The 21,539-nt window shown below is 40.0% G+C and overlaps 2 protein-coding genes across 4 annotated transcripts in view; both read right to left on the bottom strand.

Moving 5' to 3' along the window:
* Nucleotides 1-975: 975 nt before the first annotated feature.
* Nucleotides 976-14,228, bottom strand: nod1 (nucleotide-binding oligomerization domain containing 1). Of its 2 annotated transcripts, XM_032558868.1 has the most exons (12): nucleotides 13,981-14,228; nucleotides 12,376-12,572; nucleotides 12,105-12,279; nucleotides 9,628-11,440; nucleotides 7,554-7,637; nucleotides 6,308-6,391; nucleotides 6,118-6,201; nucleotides 5,965-6,048; nucleotides 5,793-5,876; nucleotides 4,722-4,805; nucleotides 4,510-4,593; nucleotides 976-3,171 (listed from the first exon to the last, which is right to left on the bottom strand). In XM_032558868.1, the coding sequence occupies exons 2-12, from the start codon at nucleotides 12,550-12,552 to the stop codon at nucleotides 3,099-3,101; spliced, it is 2,826 nt and encodes a 941-aa protein (XP_032414759.1). In that variant the 5' UTR covers nucleotides 12,553-12,572; nucleotides 13,981-14,228; the 3' UTR covers nucleotides 976-3,098. The 2 variants fall into 2 exon arrangements, with proteins under 2 accessions (XP_032414759.1, XP_032414760.1); XM_032558869.1 differs by lacking the exons at nucleotides 12,376-12,572; nucleotides 13,981-14,228 and having other exon boundaries at nucleotides 9,628-11,436; nucleotides 12,105-12,278.
* Nucleotides 14,229-15,706: 1,478 nt separating this feature from the next.
* The window catches only part of LOC116717461 (ectonucleotide pyrophosphatase/phosphodiesterase family member 2-like), a 25,798-nt gene continuing 19,965 nt past the window's right edge, over nucleotides 15,707-21,539 (bottom strand). For both annotated transcript variants that reach the window (XM_032558880.1, XM_032558879.1), the window contains 6 exons: nucleotides 19,933-20,072; nucleotides 19,632-19,767; nucleotides 19,330-19,407; nucleotides 19,055-19,187; nucleotides 17,020-17,173; nucleotides 15,707-16,908 (listed from right to left, as the gene is read on the bottom strand). In XM_032558880.1, the coding sequence (XP_032414771.1) occupies nucleotides 16,738-16,908; nucleotides 17,020-17,173; nucleotides 19,055-19,187; nucleotides 19,330-19,407; nucleotides 19,632-19,767; nucleotides 19,933-20,072 (812 nt within the window). In that variant the 3' untranslated portion in view covers nucleotides 15,707-16,737. The remainder of the gene's footprint in view (nucleotides 16,909-17,019; nucleotides 17,174-19,054; nucleotides 19,188-19,329; nucleotides 19,408-19,631; nucleotides 19,768-19,932; nucleotides 20,073-21,539) is intronic.

The raw sequence follows: 21,539 nt of genomic DNA, 5'->3' as shown, positions 1-21,539 counted from the left end.
ACTACTGATTCCTACTGATCTTTTCTGTCCACATCTGATCAAACAGTTGAGTTTTGTTGATAGATTTTACTCTGTATTTTTTATTTCTTTCTGTGAATTGAAGCAGAAGTGTTCAACAGGCCTTAATAGATGTGCCGATAACATATCATGTGTCTCTCTGTGTGTTTTGTAATTGCTATGTTTCCATCCACGATACATTGGTTTATGGAGTGAGGACTCCTACTTTACTGATAACTGCCAGCATGTAGCAGTCAAGTTTGATTGTTTGTAAGGTGTTTCCAAGCAGCAGTCACTTTATTAATTTAATTCAAATTGATATACATAAATGTACATCTATAATTCCATTCATTGTAGTTATTAGACAATGCAGTCAAGTTCAGGTTCTTATTCCAGTTGCTAAAACACTTTCTACCTATAGGTACATCTAGCTCCTGTTGGGTTTTTGCCATCAGAACTGGCTTAATTCTTAGTGGCACAGATTCAATAATGGTGTCAGGAACTTTTCTCAGAGATTCTGGTCCACATTGACACATCAGTTACGTAAATCTTCTATTTCACCACCTCCTAATGATGTTCTGTTGGACTGAGATCTGGTGACTGTGGAGGCCATTAGAGGACAGTGAATCATTGTCATGTTCAAGAAACCAGTTTGAGACGCGCTAAGCTTCATGATGTGGAATTTTTCCTTGTTGGAAGAAGTCTACAGAATATGGGTATACTGTTATAAAGGGAAAGACATGATCATCATCAATATTAAGGTTGGCTAAATGTGTTGGGTGTTCAGTGATGGAATGTATATCTTGGTGAGTCTGATTATTAGAGCTACTGTTGCCTTTCTGTGATCTGATCTACTAATTGTCAAAACTACAGTTGAAAATACCTAAACATGGGGTCTTTCTAATTTATGGGAGTGAATTTCATTTTCTTGGACCATAAACACAAAAGGCATGAAGCAACCAGACAACTCCAGTAACATTTACTTTAATATTTTTTTATTGTGTACAAAATCACAAATAAATACATGAATGGTACAGAGTGATAACAAAATGTGTGATGTTCAGTATGACAAAAACTATCCTCCGATACTGATCCTCCTGGAGTAATCAAGCAACCAACCTGACAAGGAATCAGTAAACAATCAGTTGGTAAATCTTCCTTTGTGAACTTGCTTACATTATTAAAATCATTTTCATATGCATTAGGGAAGCTACTCTGCTGCTCTGGTTCTGCCATTACTATAGACTTTGCTTTAACATGAGGATGGATGTAAACTAAACTTGTGTCTGTGGGGCGACCTGGACCAGAGTCATCCTCACTATCCTGACTGTGAGAACCTTTGAGGTAAACAGTGGGTGAAGATGTTCCAGGCCAAAGAAGACAGAAAGCTTTGAACTGAACCAAATGTGATTTGGCCAGGTAAAGGATGTGCACAATTGTGAACCAACCAGCATTTTTATGTAAAAGTATGAGCAATACCAGTAATTATGAAGGGAATTATTTTCTGTCAGATGTAACTGTATTCAAACAAAACCAAAATGTATATTCTACAGGGAAGTTGGCATGTTTCTTGTTTTGTTTTGGGGTTTTTTTCCACTGTGACCAGTTCCTATTTCATGTAAAAGTCAGACATGGGATGAAACTCACAAGAAATTTCTCTCACATGAAAAATGACAAATTAAGACCAAAGAAAAACTGTAATCCTGGAGAATTTCCAGCAGATGGACTGAGTCTGTGTCTGCAACATGTGACAAAGGAAATCACTAGGCTAATACAAATACTTTGCTATGGGGACATTAATCAGAATTAGCTAAAACAGACACAAATGAAATTGAACATAGCACACTGAAAACCTTAAACAGAGATTAATGAAGAACTCTCATACAGACTAGTGAAATATTTTCTGATGGTTTCAGTTGGAAAGGAAGCCACTTCAGTTAAACAAAAAGTGGTTTCATTTAAACAGGAAGCTGTAGGTAATCCTTTCTGAGTTCCCAAGATGGATTTGCGGTTCAACCATGAATTGAGCTGTATTGGGGTTTTTCATAATGTAGCATTTACTCTGAAAAAATATAATAAAATCCTTGTATTGTAACTTAACTTTGTTGTAGGAAAAGTATAAACAATCAATTTCACACAAAAAAACCCATTAAAATGTAACATGTGAAATTGTTTGGATTTACTGTTTCAAATAAATATGTCCAATTCAGTAGGACATATTCAATTAATTATTTTTGAAGTAAACCTTCAAAATCATAAGGTGTATGGTGACTATATACTTGTTATTGTCCGTGTCAAGGAGTTCGTATCAGTAACTAATGAATATTCATAAAATAGTTTTTCTAGTTTATATTAAAGGATTAGAAGTTTGTATGAAGATTTTTCACTAATTTGTATTTAAGGTTTTCAGGAGGCTGTGAGAAAGAGTTCAATTTTATCATTCATTATCTTCCCATTTTTGATTTCATGCCAACTCCTGCTAACGGGGTTAGCTCTAGCTAACATAGTAAACAGTATAGCACAAGCCAATCATGTGTATTAGTTTCAACAGATATCTTGTGTGTAGCTGCACATCAAAACTTTGAGACAGTTTGCCCCAACCCAGGTGTTTTCTGCCCTTGTCAGCCTCCATCACCTTGACTTGTGTTTAGTTTAAGGCTCAACTCCATATAACCTGCCCACATCATCGGCCCAGCATGCATAGCGCAGCTGAAAAAATGACAAGCTACATAGGTGAAAAATAGAACTAGATATACAATTTTTTTAAGTAATTATGAGATTTTACATACCACAACGCTTTCAGGAAAATTACAACATATTTTGGCCAACAAGTTCAAGTCGATCCCTTTACCAGAGTTGATGACGACTGACATGCAGACATTTTGATTCCAGAACATCATTTTCAGAGTGAACTGATGTTTCTGATGCGTCTTGGTTCACATCAGAAACTACATCCCAACTGAATCCCAGTGCTTGTTTCTGTGAACACAGAGTCCATCCTGCTCAACTCGTGGACAACAGGAAGTGATGTTGTTGAGTTGGTTGAAGCGCAGCAGAAAACGTGTTTGTGTTTCTGACCCATGAAGAGCACAGTCGTCCTGTCAGTGGAACAGGAGTCGTTTCTCTGACTCAAACCGCTTCTGTTCCTCCTCAGAGAGCTGGTTTCCTTTCACGCTGTGGAAACAAAAGCCATCACACACACAGTTCACACACATACACAGAGACAACAGGTCCTCATTAAAACACTGCTCAAAGCTAATTGGACTGATAATCACTGTAGCTTGAATTTTATCTTAATGCAAAATGATCAGTGTTCTAAAATGACATGTTTACACTCACTATGAAAACTTTAATATGTATGTATTTTAACCAAATTTTAAAAGTTTCCAAAGCAAAATGTTGTTTAGCCTCCTGGTCAGCGGTCTTCCATAACATTTAGTCCAGTCCAGTTTATTTACATGGGGCCAATTAACAACAGATATCTCATACAATAAAAACAATAAAAATAAAACAATTTAGAAGTTTAGAGATGCCTATTTAACCTTTACTATTATTATGTTTTGAAGCAGTAATTGTGCCATACTTGGTTATGACAAAGCATTAACATTAACTGATCAATAGATCAGTTAACCTCAAACCTCATAATATTGATTTGAATAGAAACATTTTCTAAACAGTTTTCAACTGGTTTCATTGTGTCTGTTTTACATCATTACATGTTTTTAAACATGATGTCATTTATGGGGGCATTTGCTTTGATTTCTATGTCTGAGTTGATAGCTTAGGTTATTACTGGCATGTGGTGTAAACATAAGAAATATTAGTAATACATTTACTGAGGAAATCAATGGTAGCAGCTTCATCACCTGTGATCAGGCTCAGGTCAAATAGAACCTTTTCACCCTCAGGTACAGATTCAGTAGTGTGAAGTGTAAAACAAACAGACTGATAAAGACTTTCTATCCTGGAGAAATCTCAGTGATTCAAACATCCAGGCCAAACATTCTGGTAACACCAAGTACATTTGTACTGTTTGACTGCTCTTATTGCTATGCCACTGTTTATGTGTGAAGAAAAGCATGACTGCATTTTAAATATTCTATCTGCACCTCAACAATCAGTTTCCTCCCTACTGTGGAGGGAACCATCATCAGGTTCCAGCCATGTTGACCTTACACAACAGATATTATCCACACTGAACCCAAAATGTATTTTTATGAACCACACTGAGCTGATCACAGAGAGCGTGAAGCCACAGGTTGTTTTAACAAGTGAACAAACCACGACATAAACCCTTAGATCAGTGGAGACCAAAGCCGGTCCTCGGGGTTCGGCATGTTTTAGTTCTCTCCCTGGTGGTAGTAACAACCTTCTCCGCATGTCAACGTTCTTCTTATTGCTCTAATGAGCCATCATTTGATCCAGGTGTGTTGAACCAGGGAGAGAACAAGGATGCCGGCCCTCGAGGACCCACTTTGGGCACCACTGCCTTAGATGGCAGTTTAATCTCACCAGATCTCCTTGAGCTTGGAGTTGGAAGCTAGTGCTTCAGCAAAGTGTTGGATCCCAGCAGCTGTGAACCTGTTGTTGATGAACCTGCAGACAGACAAAACACAGTCGGTCGGTGACTTTCTCACAATCAATGGCTGACCGGCAGCAGCGGCACGAGTCCAGCCCGAGTCGTTACAGTGACGCTACTTTCAATGCATGGCTGGTTTCCTCACCAGAGGTGACTCAGTCCAGTGTCGGCCTGGATTAACTCGGCCCAGTGCGGAGCTGAATCGTCCATCATCTCATTTTGCACCAACCTACAGAAAAGAAGAAACAAGAAACACTGAGACAAACCCAGCCGGCCTCCTCACCGTGAGCTCGATGTCTGGCTGAGCTGCAGTTTAAACCACACAGTTACACAAACTGTATGAAGGACACAGAACCTTTTGTTCCTCACCATCTGACAATAGATACTTACATTTTCTTAATGAAATATTGAGAAAGATATTTTTTATTCATTTCTTCAAAATCAGAAGTTTTAATCAATTTTCTTGGAATTAGGTGGAATTGGGTTTTAGACTGTGTGACTTGGGTCAAACGTTTTGGGTTTGCTGGAATTCCGTAATTCCAAACTGTAATCTGGATTTTATGCTGCTTTTTCATGAATGGCCTTTCAGTCCGTTTCACAGAGGACAAATACTGTACACTCTGTTACCAGCCTCTCTGCTGTTGTGCTCAAAGGAGTTAGCCTATCATCAAAGCTATTCAAGCCTAAAATGGCATCTGAGTCCTGTACATGTAGCAGCAGCACAGACGTCCCCAACGCTACAAGAAGTTCCATAAATGATCAGGAGTTCCTGAAACACTGGAATAGCATTTTGCTCTAACAGATTAAAAACAATAAATATCTTGTGGATTGCTGTAAAGCTCATATGTCTATTTATTCCATAATTTAGAAGCAAAAAGAAGTTTTGGATTTGAAAATGTTTATTCCACTGATTTACAGCTTTTGATTAAAAGGCAAATAATTTTAATCACAGATGCTACAATTAACAATTTAATGGAGCAGCTCCACTACCTAAAATAGATCCGTAGGTGGCCTCCACTTAAAGTCATATCATCATCTGGGCTTTCCCAAGTTCTTTTACCTCACAGTAATCTGACTGGATGTAAACTTCTGAATTTAAAGAAAGTTCTGGCTCTTGGCAAACACATTTTTTCCTCATCCTAACAGACGTAAAACAGGAAAAGTTTCATTTTTCAAACCCTCTGATGGTTCATCTTAAACTCATAAACTTTCATACCAGAATATCCTCAGGACTGTGTTTTCCTTCAGTGCTTCTGCCAGACACTTCCCTCCTTTGGATGTGATGCCATTGGCTGCCAGGCTGGAGCACAGAGAAAAACAAACTGTACACATCAGTGTGTGTGGATCACCTGGTGAGTAACTGCTCTGTTGTTGGCCTTTCCTGCTACCTGAGGTTGGTGAGATGTTGGTGATTCTTCAAGGCTTCTGCAAAAGCTTCAGCTCCCTCATCACCGATGCTGTTGCCCCACATCCTAGAGGACAACATCAGTGTTATCTAGTGAACATCTAATCCATATTTAGTTCAACTTTGATGAACTTACCCCAAGTCGAATATGGAAGTGCTCTTCTTAACCGCCATGGCCAGATACCTCCCACCCACAGGTGTGATCTTGTTTTTACCGACCCTAAGTGTTAATCACAGCATTAAACACCAAAAAAACAAACTTTTTTTTTTAAATCGCTCTTATTAAAGTCATGTGAGATATTGGACTCTTCGGGTGTTTAACATACTTTACAACTGCTAGCTGAGGGCATTCTTCAATGATCTGAGCAACCAGTTTGGCTCCAGCATCAGTGATGTTGTTGTTGTAAAGCCTGAGGAAAGAAAGATGAACAGCTTTAAATCACTGCTCAGATGTTATGACCTGCAAAGATACACATGATAGAGTGACACAGAGTTGCCCCTCCCCCACATGTTGACCAGCTAGTTGACAGAAGATTCCTCTACTTTTTACCTTCTGGATAAAAGAAAAGATAACTGAACCTGTTCGGAAATATTTCTAGCTGTGGAGGACGTAGAAACTGACAAAAAGAAATGGAGCTCCAACTTTAAAAGAATGAGTTAATTTGTTAAACGTAATCAAATTAAGTTTGACAACTTAATACACTTTAATGAACTCAATTTGATTATTTATAATAAATGATTTTTTAAAGTTGGATCACCTTTATTTTTCCAGTGTAGAGGAGCTCCATCAGTCAATCAGTACCGTTTTAAACTCACCGTTAGGAAGCTACGAACAGCAGCAGAGTGATGAGAGCTTCTAAACTCAAATCTGTGGAAAAAATCATCTGCGAAATGCATTTAATTAAAATGACTACTAGTGGAGAGTTGCTATACAGCTGTTTTGGTGTATCAAAATCCAAGTAATATGAATATTGTGGCATTATTATCTTTTACTTTTTAGTTTTTATCAGCATAGAAGCTACTCATACACCAGTTCTTTTGTCTCTCTGCTCTGTCTTCTCAAACCTCCAGTTGGTCATGACTGATGACCGCTGGTACTGATCCAGGTTCTGATTCTGCTGGAGGTTTTCCTTCCTATTAAAGGAGAGGTTTTCCTCTCCACTGTCACTACATGCAGGCTCTGTATAATGCATTGCTGTAAAGTCAATGACACAGTGCAGGAGACTGATGCCATGTTCTTGTCCAAGAGGAGTGAATGCTGCAAATCAATGACTTGGTGCAATCTGCTGGGTTTTCTTGCATGGAAAACTAAGGAATAACTAACACCAGTACATGTTAGTACATGTTGGAAGCTGCAGGTCCTTCCCTCCCAGCAGATGTCAGACTTCACAGCCAGTACAGCTCATGACACTGCTCGATTTAATCTATTCTATTCCAAAAATCACAATAAAACACATTAGAATTTCCGGATGGACCGGGGTGGAAATATAAAACAGTTCCATGGGTGTAGATGCTCCGTCTTTAAATACTGGCTCATATTAGAGAAGCTGATGTGGAATCATGGTTACTCACCCCAAAACCTTCACAACCTTGTGTTTGCACAGCTCTTCTGCCAGAACCTCAATACTGCTGTCAGTTAGGTTATTGACACACAATCTGAAGGCAGGAAAGAAATACACAGAGCATTAAATGAGAAAGACTGAATATCAGTCAATACACTCAGAATCTAAAACATCAGTAAATTTACATTCACATTGTGTTAACCACTACAGTAAGCTAAAGCTAAGCTAAATAACCAGAATGCTGTATTTCCTTTTTGTCACAATTACTTTTTCTTTTGGTTATAGATTTTCATTTTTCTCCTACAGCATTAATTTCTTGAGATGTTTAGGTCATTTTATTGCTGCATTTTGTTTTCAAATAAAAAGTCAAAAATTATAGCAACTTTTTGGGCAAAGTTGACAGTAAAACACAGGGTATTTCCACAGTACTGCTAAGCAGAGAGCACCAGCGATGTGTTTCTAAACGTGGTGTTCTTGTGGTTGCTCTGGCATACATTGTGCAAAGTTTCAGAGGAAGCAGAACCTACCAGAATATTCTAATGTGTGAGTATAATCAAAACAACTGAACAGTGTAGACCCAACAGTCAAAATAATGACAGCAGACAAAGGTGGCAAATCTACCAGTACAAGTTAGAGATGAGAAGCACATTTCAGTTTTTCGAGCCCAGTTTAAAAAATAAAAAATAAAAATCACAATCTATTTTTGATCCAACATGCATTGTATTGCAGACCACACAGAATAATTTTGTTGAGCTAAGGAAACTGTGTTTTTCCCTCTTTACCTCATTTTACAATAACACTCACACAAAAAAGTGGGATTGTTTTGCTTTTTGCTCTCAGCCACCGTTCTAACCTGTCTCTCTGTGAAACATAGAAGCAGCTGAATCAGAAGTCATATAAAATTAGGATCTTCATAATGACGTGCCACATTTATAGGGATGGGAAACTGCTTTTTCTGTAGGTTTTTATCAACACACAATTACCTGGAACTGCAATAAAATATGTTGGAAGATTAATTATTAAGGAGTAATATCAAAACAGAAAAAATGCAAAATAGGCCTGTCACAAAGCTGGACAATAATATTATAATTTTGAGACCATTTTCAAGTAATGTATTGATAAAGGCATAATAATGTAAGTTTGCACTCCCAAACACTATTGAATTTTAATTTTGAACAGAACATGCCACACTACAACTGGAAGAGATTTTAAATAGCCAAAATAAAACACAACATCCATGCATTTTCTTACACCCTTGTCCCCAGTGGGGTCAGGAGGGGTGCTGGTGTCTATCTCCAGAGAGACATTTCGGGCGAGAGACAGGCACACCCTGGACAGGTTGCCAGAATGTTGCAGGGCAACACAGAGGCAGACAGGACAAACAACCATGCACACATACACTCACACTTTAGGAGAATTTAGAGACCTGACAGTCATGTTTTTGTGGGAGGAAGCCGGAATACCTGGAAAGAACCCACCATGCAGAGGGAGAACATGCAAACTCCATGCAAAAAGACCCGGGAATAGAACAAACACAACACAACAACCAAAAACAAACACAACTGAAACCATAAATCCATTGGATTATGAAAAAATATTAATCATGCAAAAAATATTAATCATCATTTGAATTTATCATGCAATTTAACTGATTAACTGCTTATTGTGACAGGCTTAAGCTACTGCTAGCCTGGGTCATCATCACCAGGAGCAAAAGTTTGTTTAAGATTGAACTTATATGAGAAACTAAAATCCATTTAACGTTGTTGGAACAAAGAAAGAGTTAATACAAGGAGCTACATGGGCAATAAACTTTAAGTAGCTGCCCAGAAACACGGCAAAGACTGCACCTTCCTGAATGTTACTGCTACATGAGTTAAATACAATATAGCACTTTCAACTCAGAAGCTATAAGTTCATGAAACTTGGAGAATTTCATGAACTGTGGAGAGGGCCTGGGGGGTTGGGTCCTGCAAATTATGTTTAGCAGTCAATGGGCAATGGGTGGGGTACACATGCTGGACAGGTTACCAGCCCATTACAGGACAAACAGAAAGCTGTAGTGAAAAAGACATCTTTCATACCTCACAATTGTCATCTTGCAAAACGAGGGCTGGAGCTGCTTCACCCCATAGTCACTGATATTGTTGTTGTCCATGTCGAGCCCCAGGAGCTTCTGACGGTGCTGCAGCACAAAGTTTATGGCCGTGCAGTCACCTGAGTACACGTTACAGTAGCCCAGCTTGATAAAACTTGCTGTGATGCCTTTTGCTGTCATCTTAGCAATGTCTTTGCTCCCTGTCTCAAAGATGCATCGTAGTATCCAAAGAAAGTGGGGCAAAACGTGAACTTTCTTCTCTCCATCAGCAGTATGACAGGGTAAGCCCTCCAGGTGGACCTTGACGCTACTGGACAAGTAAGCCTTCAACAAGGCTCGTTTTTTCTTCAATAAAACAGGAGATACCAGCAGTCCCATCAGACTTGCTTGAGTCTTTGACAGCAGTCCACTCAGGAACAGATTTGTGAACTGCAGGTGCTCGTTTGTTGAGAAGGGCCTCTTTTCGCGAGGCTTCACAAAGCTCCTGGTACAGAAAGCTAAAGGGAGACAGCAGGGTTCTCTCCTCCTGCTGCATTCTGTGAAGAACTTGAGGATGGAGTTGCCAGAAGTCTGCTCGTCCAACACAAGAGCAAATGCAGCCAAAAACGACTGGAGGGTGATGTGGATGAACTCGAAGGTGGCGGGGGCATCACTGGCGTCAAACTCACGAATGGGTCTGAGGAAACCTAGGGCCATGTCCTCCTCTGTGAGACCACACTCACTGATCTCCTCTTGGCTGCACAGAAAACTTCCTCTCTCCAAACCCTGCAAAGCCAGCTTAGCAAACCCAGCAAGGGGCCTGAGCCCCACCCTGAATGTCTCTGAGGTGCAGCGGGTGCTTTTCTTCAGCAGGGGAGAAGCGGGGGTGGCCAAGCGGCTGAGGAACACCTCAGACAGCAGAAGGAATATGTCTGTTAGCGTGATGCTGGTTTCAGGCAGATGAAAGGTGTCATGCATCGTATGCAGGTGCCGAAAACTTTTGAATACAATCCAGCTGAAGAGTGGAGTGGAACACAAGCCACAGAGGTGAGGGCTGGCGTCCAGCTGAACTGACACCAGGTCCCGGTGCTCCTGTTCCTTGAACTGGAGTTTGATGTACGTCTTTAGGTGGTCTGGAGAAAATCCACGCAAAACTACTTTCTTCTTAATGACTCGACTTTGCAACTCAATCCCAGTTCTGGTCGTCAGTATTTTTTTGGAGCCCTTAAGTAGTTTTCCACAGAGCAAGCTGAGGAGCAACTGGAAGGAGTTTGCCTTGTCTTCTGGAGACACAACTTCAGGAACATTCATCAGGTCTATGTCCTCCTGAATTTCATCATAGCCATCAAAAGTAAATACGACCTTATCGGGGAAGCGCAGGATGTAATCAAACACTTCATTATCTGGATCATGATCTGGGTAACAATTGTATTTGAATAAAAGGTCTCTGAGGGACATCAGCTCTGCTTCCTTGAAGATGCTGAACATCCTACAGCGAAACTTGAAAAAGAAGATGGCGTCTGTCTGCAGCTCCCTTTTGGACCAGAGGTTCTGGAGCTTTTGCAGAAGGATGGACTTTCCAACACCAGCATCCCCCATCACATAGATGATTTCACCTTGGGGATTAACGACCCCATCTTCTCCAAGAAGCTGGTTCAGACTCTGTATGAAGCCAAGGCTTTCATTAGAGTCGTTGAACAACTCCATCACAGTGTCTGTGTAGAGATCCTCCAATCGGGTCTCATCTTGCTGCCCATAAGACATGATGAAGCTGGTGTCTCGGCTCATCTCATGCCGCTGCTTCTCACAGTACCTGCTGACTTAAGGGAAAAGCACATTCACTAAGTCTCTGTTGGCTGATATAAAAAATTACATTTTTTCCAGGATTAAAGGACTAAAGTCTCAGCAAGTTCTAGAGAGACTAATCCATTTATAGTTGCATTAATTACTGCAACAGTGTCTTCTCAGGTCTGCCTAAAAAAATCAATCCTCCAGCTGCAGCTGATCCAGAACGCTGCTGCTCGTGTTCTGACTAAAACCAGGAAGAAAGAGCACATCAACCCAGTTCTAAAGTCCTTCCACTGACAGAATAAACTTTAAATTACTGTTGTTAGTTTATAAATCACTAAACAGCTTAACACCACAATATATTAAGGATCTGCTGTTGCTGTATCAATCTTCCAGACCTCTCAGGTCTTCTGGTTCCGATCTGCTCTGCATCCCCAGGACCACAACCAAACATGAAGAAGCAACATTCAGCTTCTAAGCACCACAAATCTGGAACAAACTTCCAGAAAACTGCAAAACTGCTAAAACACTGAGTTCCTTTAAATTCAGATCCTTATGTCATTATGCGTAATAAGCATAATGATATAATTCTGTTCTGAAACAGTGTGACCTTAAGGTGGGTGGACAGAACAGTAGAAACACGCCTTAGTTAAAGGACATACTTCGCACTGATGTATTTGCATTTGTAACACTCACTAGGGTCGGTGTTCACCACTTTCATCTCTTCCATGTCTCCGCTTGGCTTGTAGTTGGTCTCTTTTAACCATGGCTGCAGGTCTATATATGCGTCACGTATTTTATATATGATAAAAACAAAGTATTCACAGGCATCCTCTCCTTTGCACTGAACCAGCTCCAGGATTTTGCGCACCTGGAAAAGGAAAATGTTAACACGGAAACTTTAAGATGTTATTCGGTGTATTTATAGATGAGTGGAACAGAAGGTGTCCCAGCCAGGACGCCCAACCTGGTTTGGTTTGGTGATGGTTCTTTGAACGATCTCCACGTCTTCCTCGCAGAAGAAGCGGTTGGCCAGCAGGTTGTCCAGGAGGCACTGGATGCTCCTGAGCGTGGACACCAGCAGCTCTCTGTGGCATGTGAGGAGGTCAAGGCACGACACTCTGGCTTCCTCTACCTGACCCATTGTTTACGGTCAGTCACCCTCTGTGGAACAGCAACAGACCAGACTTTGGCCAGTAGCATAACAAAACTGAGTTTGTATCAGAAAAAACGGATCAAAAGCTGAATGCTGCAAGGTGTCAAAAGAGTAGTGAACTACTTTTTATCTTTTAATAATATTTTAATTATTAAAACTTAATAAGCTTTTGTCTAAATGGGTTTCTAGTTGGTGTGCTTCAGATCATTGATCTGCTGCACAATCTGGGTGAGTTTGAGTTTAAAGTTATAAACTACTAATCAGATATTTTCCATCAGGATTTTATGACATGGTCCTGTCACTCTGTCACCACCATATTCCACTGTAGGATGAGGGATTTCTTTTTTTCCACAAACAGCCAAATTGGTTTCCTTTTTCTTCTCTTACAAAATCATTTTTGAAACCTATTCATTCATTTATTCAAGTTATATTAATCTGATTTAAAAATTGATTGGAGAATCTTAAGTGTGGAGAGAGGAACGCAAAAGTTGAAATACATCTGTCAAAGGATAACGCTTGAAAGCACATCATGAATGATTACAGATGACTACACAATTTAAAAATCTGTGAGAATTTATGGATTTTTAAATGTTTGGATAAGCACAGATGAAGTGAAACCTTTTGCTATTTGTAAAACATTAATTAGCAACATAATTCTAATTTAAACAAAACAATCACACGGAACCTCAGATGCAATAAAATGGAAGATTGGAGAGGAAGATTGAATATAAAGCTTTACATCTACAGATGGCCGAATGGCTCAAAAGTGACCTCTGATCACTTATAGATGATTTTACTTCAACTCTGACAGTCAAAAATAAATATTTTTTCACCAACACAGACTGTGTCATAAAAATCATCTCTTCATAAGATCATTTTACAGAGTAAGCTATGATACATATATTGTATTAATTTCCTAAGTATTTATGCTATCAAATTTCAACAAAATACTTTCACATTCATGATTAAATATGTGAAAGAGAGTATTATTGTCATCGATCAAATATAAACTAATTAGCCTACATTGTAGGTGGGGAAAAAATCACGCCCTCTAGAGACACTAGAGGGCGTTGTAACACCGCTAGCCCACAGAACTGCAGGTTCTGAGAAGTTCTGACCCAGTCGTCATCAAACATTTTAATCTTGCTCAGATTCTTATATTTGCCAATTTTTCCTGCCTTAACACGTCAATTCTGGCAATACAACGTTGACCTACATTGCTGTTGTGTGATTATAAAAGCAACAACAACAAAAAAAGAAGAAAAAAGTAAAAAACAAAACATGTTAAGCCTGAAATCATCTCATGTGGACTAACATCTACGCTACAGTAATAATTCTTATCCCAAAATGCCAAAAGTAGAATAAAAACATACTGATTTTGACCCAGTCACTACGGCTGTAAACAGAGATACAGACCCTGAAGCGAACACCACTGCTCGACCTCCTAGTCCGGACCGGTTTTAGCTCCGAAAACAGCCGAACTTATTGCAGTCCAGTCTCATTTCACTGTGCAGTGGCTCCGAACACTATGTTATTTCAGAGAAATTGCCATGTCGAAATGAAAGTAAGAGGGGTGGTTTCTCCAACAGCACCCGCATGAGGAAGTGAAACGGTTCAGGAAAACTGCGTCATTTCTCTCCAGGATCTCACAACAACAGTCATGAGGTGTTCAGGAACACCCTGACATGTGACAGAGGTAACACAGGTGAAGCATCAAACTGCACAACACAAAACTGGTAAAACGTTTTATTTAGCTCTACCTTGTTGTTAGGGCCACATCCCTTTTTATAACCCCTTTTGGTTATATAAATCTGACGCCTGGAACACTGTAGAAACAGCAATGTCATAACTTGAACTATTTCAGATGTAGGCTATTAAAATCTAGATAAATTACATTTTAGCAGTCAGTAATTGTGTGCAACACGTAGATCAGATGATCACAGTTTTTTATGCCATGAGATCTAACGACCAAATAAATGTCACAATACTCAATGAAATTATATTTCTCCATCTGTGAAATGATAAATATCCAAATCTAAGCTAACAGGCAGCAGTACATATATAGCAGTACAGTCCTATTTATGTATTACTATACAATATTGGTTGCACTAATTACATTTGCGTTGTGTTATAGTCACTTTCATAATTGCCAATTGTTACTTATAACCTCTAAAATGTTCTTACATAATTAGGACATTGTCCTAATTAAATTTAAAAAGGTTAAAACTTGGATGTCAACAGTAGGTAGAAGTTTTTGGCCACCAGTATATTATCGGTTGTTGTCTTGTGTAACTCTAATGAAAGACAAACTAAAATCTTATAGGGAGAAACCTCAGAAATCTGGTTGTATAAATATGCATACCCGGCTTTTTACCAAACCACCTTCTTAGTTACTGTAAATTTAGCAACCAGTTGCTTATGGTAGTAGTCTTATGACTGTTGAATTTTGGTCCCTAAAGTCTCATGACTGTCTGAACTTATGCTTTATATTATGTCTTTATTTTTATGTTACTTGTGGACTTTGTGTGGAAAAGGTTTCTCTACTTGCCACTCTTCAGATGATCTGCCAGAGCTGGTTTTTGCAGCTGCAAGAGATGCAGATAAAGAAGTCAACTTCTCTCAAAGTGACTGAGTGAGAAGCTAGTTCTCAGAATTTGTCTCCTAAACACTTTTGCACTTCTTCTCAAAGAGAGTCTTGTAACTTTGTATGACAGGACTCATTCTGTTTTTGTTCTCATTGCGTACAAGATCATTTAATAAACCTGAATAAGTTCTTTTCAACTTAACGGCGCTTGGATAATTTTGTTTTTCCACCACCTACTTGCCCTCTCATCATGGACATGATCATCCAGGTTTGCTTAATGGAAAAAACTCAGTTAAATGAAGCAACCATTGGAAAAGAAGACCTTTCTTGTCTTTGGGCTTGAGCGATGGCTGTGCTGATCTACAGCCCAGTAGATCAACAGGTCGTTAGAGACCCAGACCACACTGTACGGTACCAAAACCCACAACACATTCAAAGTAACCAAAAGCCCCTTCATTCTGAAGTTCAGGTCGGGCTTCAACAAGTCATCTTCACCATGTTTAGATATTTGAATTCACGGGGCGGAAAACGTACAGACAAATAGATTGAACTCACAGATGGTGATTTTGATCAAACTTTTATTATAATCAACAAATTTAATTGTGCACAAATCAAAGTCACAACACACACCCACACACACATTCAAGCCACATTTACAGACTGATATGTTATGTTTATCACACACACAACCTCACAAACACAGATACATCATTACCATTATATTGCATTTAAAAGCAATGACTTTTTTATGAAGGGTGGCATACAGATCAGGTTTATTCAATAATCTCCAGCCAGAGTGATTCCATATTGGCCTGTTGATTATTTTCTAAGCCTGATGAAGTGGTAGAACTGCAACTCATCTCACAGCTTCTAAGGGGACTTCATTGTGCTAAGGTTTGAGTGTGTGTGTCTACTTGGTGACCTGCAGGGGGAGTACACAGACCCCTGGAGACAGGCTCCCCCTGCAGGAACTAAGCAGGTATTGAGAATGGATTATTAACACAAATTCCACATGATTTTCATTAAGCTAATTAGAATATTCATGTACTGTGCAACAACATTTCTGAAAGAAACCAAAATATGTATGACTGTATAGTAACCTGGAGCTGCTGCAGAGAAGATTCTTTGAACTCCAGCTTTAGCTGATGGGATACAGGGGCAACAAAGTGCAGAGGCAGCAGCCTTTAAACCATCTTTGGATGGTTGACGTGTAACATAACGCCTGCTCAGGAATCACATAAGTGCAAAAATATGATTATTATACCTTTCAATCTGGGATGCTTTGAATGTGATTTGTAGCTTAAAAGAAAAAGTGCAAACAAACTGATTTTTCAGTGCAGCGTGTTTATACTAAGGTGCCAAGAGGATGTAAAATTGTGTCTCTGCAACTCTAGAAAGTCCTTCAGGGAACCGAAAGGCTACATGATCTTCTGGGTCCTCAAAAGGAAGGTGAGATGAGGGATGATTCAAGACCTTTGCACAGTTTTGGAGGAGTTCAGTGGTGTTCTAGCCGTACGTACTGTAGACAGACAGAGATGGAAGCGTGTGCCACATTCCTCCACCACAACTGCAGAAAAGGTCAGCAGAGGTCAGATCTCTCTCTCATACGTGTGCATGAATGTTTTAAAGAAAAGGATCTCGGCGTAGCTCCGGCTGGTTCTCCGGAACAGGTCTAGGCCTGTGAGCAGCTCCACATCTCTGATCCGGGCCGTGTGCATCTTCATCAGGTCCTCCACCCAGCGGGACTCATCCTCAGAGCTCTGTTGGGTTGGGGTCACACAGAGAAAGTCATGTCCGCTGCTCTCAGAAACAGCCGTGTGGACAGGTAGGACCAGAACTTGAAAGGTACATGCGATGTGATTGGTACTTACGTTGCAGGTCTCGTCGTTGTTGGGTCGGTGTGGCAGGATGAAAGTGGCGCTTCTCAGTGCACCGTTGCATAAGCGTGCAGTCTGTGTGGCGTCCAGGCAGCTGGTCATCACCACAAAGTAATGAGTCGGGATGGGGACGACTCCACTCACATGGCTGGAAAAGATTTCACCTTTTAGTCAGGAGTCTGCTGACTCTGACACAGCAATTCTTTCTCCAATTATGAGAGTCTGACATGAACAGCTTATGAAGAACAAAGTCCAAATAAAAATGATCTTTTTTCAATGGCTGAAGGTTTTTCTTGGTTTCCCTTCCTTTTGGTTGAACTTACATTCAGTCTCTTCCTTCTTTCTGACTGTGGCAAAATATTGTTATGATGATTAATGTGGACAAGTGGAGGTAAAAGTGAGACCTAAAAGCCTATCTACACAAGAAAAAATGAAAAGTTGATTTCTTAGTTTCTGAGAGAAGCACCACTGAGTGCTAGTTAGTGACGCTTCCTCCACCCAACCAAGACAGACGGATGGTTAAGAACTGATGGTTTGCAGAATAGTTTTCTCAGCACCACTCACTTATCAGTTGGAGTAAACTTCTAAAAAGACTTTGTCCACTTTCCTGTTCTACTGCTGCGAACCTGCCTGTTCAGCCCAGCGAATTCCCCCTTTGGTCAGCCACAGTCTCTGATTGAGAGATATGGAAGGTAACCTGTCTTTATACCAGCGTTTCTCAATTCCGGTCCTCAGGACCCCCTGCCCTGCATGTTTTAGGTGTTTCCCTTCTGCTACACACCTGGATTGAATCTATGGGTGATCAACAGGTTTCTGCAGCAGTTGATGGTCATGCAATCATTTGAATCAGCTGCTCTGGAATAGAGGCACATCTAAAACATGCAGAGCAGGGGGGCCTGAGGACTGGAATTGAGAAGCACTGCTTTATACCAACCCACCAATCAATGGTTGACTGCAAACATCCCCATCTGGCCGGCCCCAATGGAACCACAGCTCTCAGGACTCCGCTCCGGCTGGGGGCCCTCAAGGCGAATGCAAAGGCACCCAATCCCGGTTTGGAACCAACCGGGCTGGTGCCTGCAGTTCATCGAGTCTAGTTAGACTCAGAAGGGCCGCATGACCTGACACCTCCGCCGAGGATGACAGAGTCTTGCCGTCTGTGAGCCGACCCAGAGGACCAGTTCTCTGTCCAGCAGGCCACAAAAACTGACACATTTGGATATGTCCAAACATTTTAATATTTGGACATATCCAAATGTTTCCTTTGCAAACATTTTTATATGTCAGTAATTAGTTAAAGGTGGACATGTGTGCATCCTAGGATCCAGTGGAGCTAGATTAGGATTAAAGTTAAGATGTAGGTTTTAACCTTGGGGTTTCTGAGAGTCCAGTAAGCCCCAAATAACCATTAGAGATTTGTCCATTGTTGGAATAAAATTCTGAATGTTCATTTATTATTTCAGAAATGTTCCCTATATTTTTAATAGCAGAGGTCAAGTTGTTTATTTTTTCTGTCTATTTACTTAACCTTCATTTAACCAGGAAAACCTAATTGTGATTTTTAAAAAATCTCATTTACAAGATTGTCCTGATTTTTTGTTAGTCCTTATATTTGTTTCTTTTGTTCCCTATATTTATAATTAGTAGAGGCTAGTAAATATCAATTTCACCGACTAATGTTGAACTTTCATTTGATTATTAGATTCTCACAATTTTCTCATAATCTGTAGCTCATAGATCATTACATCAGCTTCATAAAAATATTAATCCTAATTTTGAAAAAATAATTGTTACACTTTAGATTTATATCAACTATAGGATAGTTTGAATATAAAACTGATGTATTGCTTTATATCAACCTAGTTTAAAACCTCGCAGCCAGAAAGCATTAAAGAAACTCATTAGAAGCAAAGTTTAGGGAAATAAGAGATGACTGAAGACTTTTGCACAGATATGAACTATTCAGACAATTCACATGAATGAATGAATGAATGAATGAACGAATGAACGAACGAATGAATTCTCCTACTCTCTGATTGTCTCGGCCGAGTCTCTGACTCCATCATAATTGTAGTCAAAGATGGGTCCAACAAGAATGTTCACTCCGTTCCTCTCAGTGGCGTATTTCTTCACCAGAGCTTTCTGAAAGTAAGTCCAGATTCCTGAGTGGGAGTGGGAGTTTGGGCAGAGAGAAGGACGTGGCAGACGTGGGAGTGAATGGTGGAAATGATTATTAAAAACATTGTTAAAACTTCTGAACCTAAAATGAGGAATGCATCAGGATTTCATGAAGTGAGAACTTACTCTTAAATGCAGGATACATGGGCACGGTGTTGGTGATGAGGACAGCATCTTCTTTTCTCTTCAGGTTTGAGGAAAGCTCTGTGAACACACACAAGATATTCCAACTGATCCCACTGATGATTTTCTGTCCAAATCACAATTATTCATGACTTTAAATCCTAATAAGACCAAGTGAAGTGAGTGGCTGCAATGTGACTAACTATGGAAATGTCTCTCAGGGGTTATGATTACTTTAGCAGTGTGTGGTGGTGTCCACTGAGGTTGAGTGTGTTTTTGGAAGCCTGCAGTGGATATTCACTTACGCGGCGGGTACAGGAAGGCATATGTGACATGTTTCTCTGCTCTGTAGTCGGAACACGACTGGCTGAAGACCGGTGGGACTCTGGCGTCCGGTCTCGCACAGTTGGACAGAGACTCAGGCAGAGGAGACAGCTCTACCTGGATGGACAAAGAAAATGTTACCCCACTTTTACCACTAGGGGGTGCAAGAAGCAAGAGGTTTGCTTGGATCTCTTTAGTGTTTCACAGAAAGACTTTTGAGTATAGTACATGCAAAGAGTGTGTCTTTGACAGTCCGAAAGGAGGGGTCAGGCTGGGCGGTACCTGTCTGCTGACGGTGTAGGATGTCCAGAGGGGCATGAACAGGGTTGCACTGTAGCTGCTGATGTAGTCGCTGTGTCGTAGGATGGTGTATTTATCATGGAAGAGGACAGCAGGTCGGCCGTACGGCAGGTACCTGGTGTCTGAGGGACGGAGCACACAGAGGAACACGGCACAGAGAGGCACCAATGTAACAAGGTCTATTTATACGGGTTAGACTGCAGCATGGAGGCTGAATCCTGCTGACAGCAGTCTGACTGAGACAAACATCTGGCTCTATGAGCAAACACTTCATTTCACATGTCAGATATAAGTGAGAGTTAATACATAAAAAAAAATTCACCCTGAACTTTGTTACATCATGACCATAAATGTTGATGGGTCTTTCTGGAATTTAATTTGTATGGAAGTCCCTTTTTGCCATGGAAGAAAAGAAAAAGTTATACAGTGATATTCTGGATGCATTCACACAAGCTCTGTTCAGTCTGCTTTAGTCTAACTCTGGTTCAGTTGTTTAGAAAGTCTGGTTCGTTTGGGGAGGTGAGAACACATTATCAAACTAAGAAACAAACTCTGGTCCGCCTACAATCCTCGTTCTCGGTTCAGTTGATGGGAACTCTTGTGTTGTTAGAATTCATATGTGAATGCTAAGTTGACCACAGAACACTCCAAAGACAGGAAGTGGACTATAGCGTGGGGCATTCTGGGTAAATACAACCAAAACAAACATGCAAGTCGACCAGCAGAAATGGCTCATGGTCTTTTATCAACCACTGTAATCTGATGCCAATCCATTGTGTTTGCATTTTTTGAAGAAAAAAGATGCACTCAGTTATCCAACAGGTTTGGTTTGTTTCGCTCAGTGCAGTGTGAAAGAGAACCACAGCAGCTAAAAATGGAACAAATGTTGCAACTGTGCTCCCCAATGGAACCAAGTCTACCAGACTGCCAGGTGTGAACATGCCCTCAAAGTCATGATTATGAAATACTACAGAAACAGTGTGACTTTTCTCATAATTACTGCTTTTGTTATTACAAATGTAACTTTCAACTTTTGAACTTTTATATTTTTCTCATGGCAGCTTGGCTTCCATACATTTGACACACCAACAGAAATAAATGAATTATTATGAAGTGGAGGGAAAATGATACATGATTCTCAAAATGTTTATTTTTTATTTATTTTTTTTTTAAATCTTAGATGTTGCTGACAATTATTTTTGGACTGTACAGTAGTAAGACAATACTGGACAGAAATACACAGAAATATTGAAAATATCTTTACTGTAAAAATACCTTTTAAATTCACCACTTATTCTAGCTAACAAAATTTCTACCTGACAATGCAAAATATCTGTATCAGATATTAATTACAGTCTGTAAAAAAAATCGGTCACCAGACGCTGGCTGCACCCTGAACCTCCCACTGTAGGAGAACAGACAGAGTGTGATAATGAAATCTATCAGATGGAAAGATTTACATTCTCAATCCATCTTCAGCTGAATGGGTGTCCTATGTTAACCAAACACAACATGCACGAATATTGGATTGATAAGAATTAATTAAAAGAGACGATTCATCTTTCAGGAAGTGTCTATGTGCTGTATAA

The sequence above is a fragment of the Xiphophorus hellerii genome, chromosome 3 (assembly GCF_003331165.1).
Source record: "Xiphophorus hellerii strain 12219 chromosome 3, Xiphophorus_hellerii-4.1, whole genome shotgun sequence".
Taxonomy (NCBI): domain Eukaryota; kingdom Metazoa; phylum Chordata; class Actinopteri; order Cyprinodontiformes; family Poeciliidae; genus Xiphophorus; species Xiphophorus hellerii.
The sequence above is the reverse complement of the archived record's forward strand: the minus strand, read 5'-3'. Positions and strand labels throughout refer to the sequence as shown.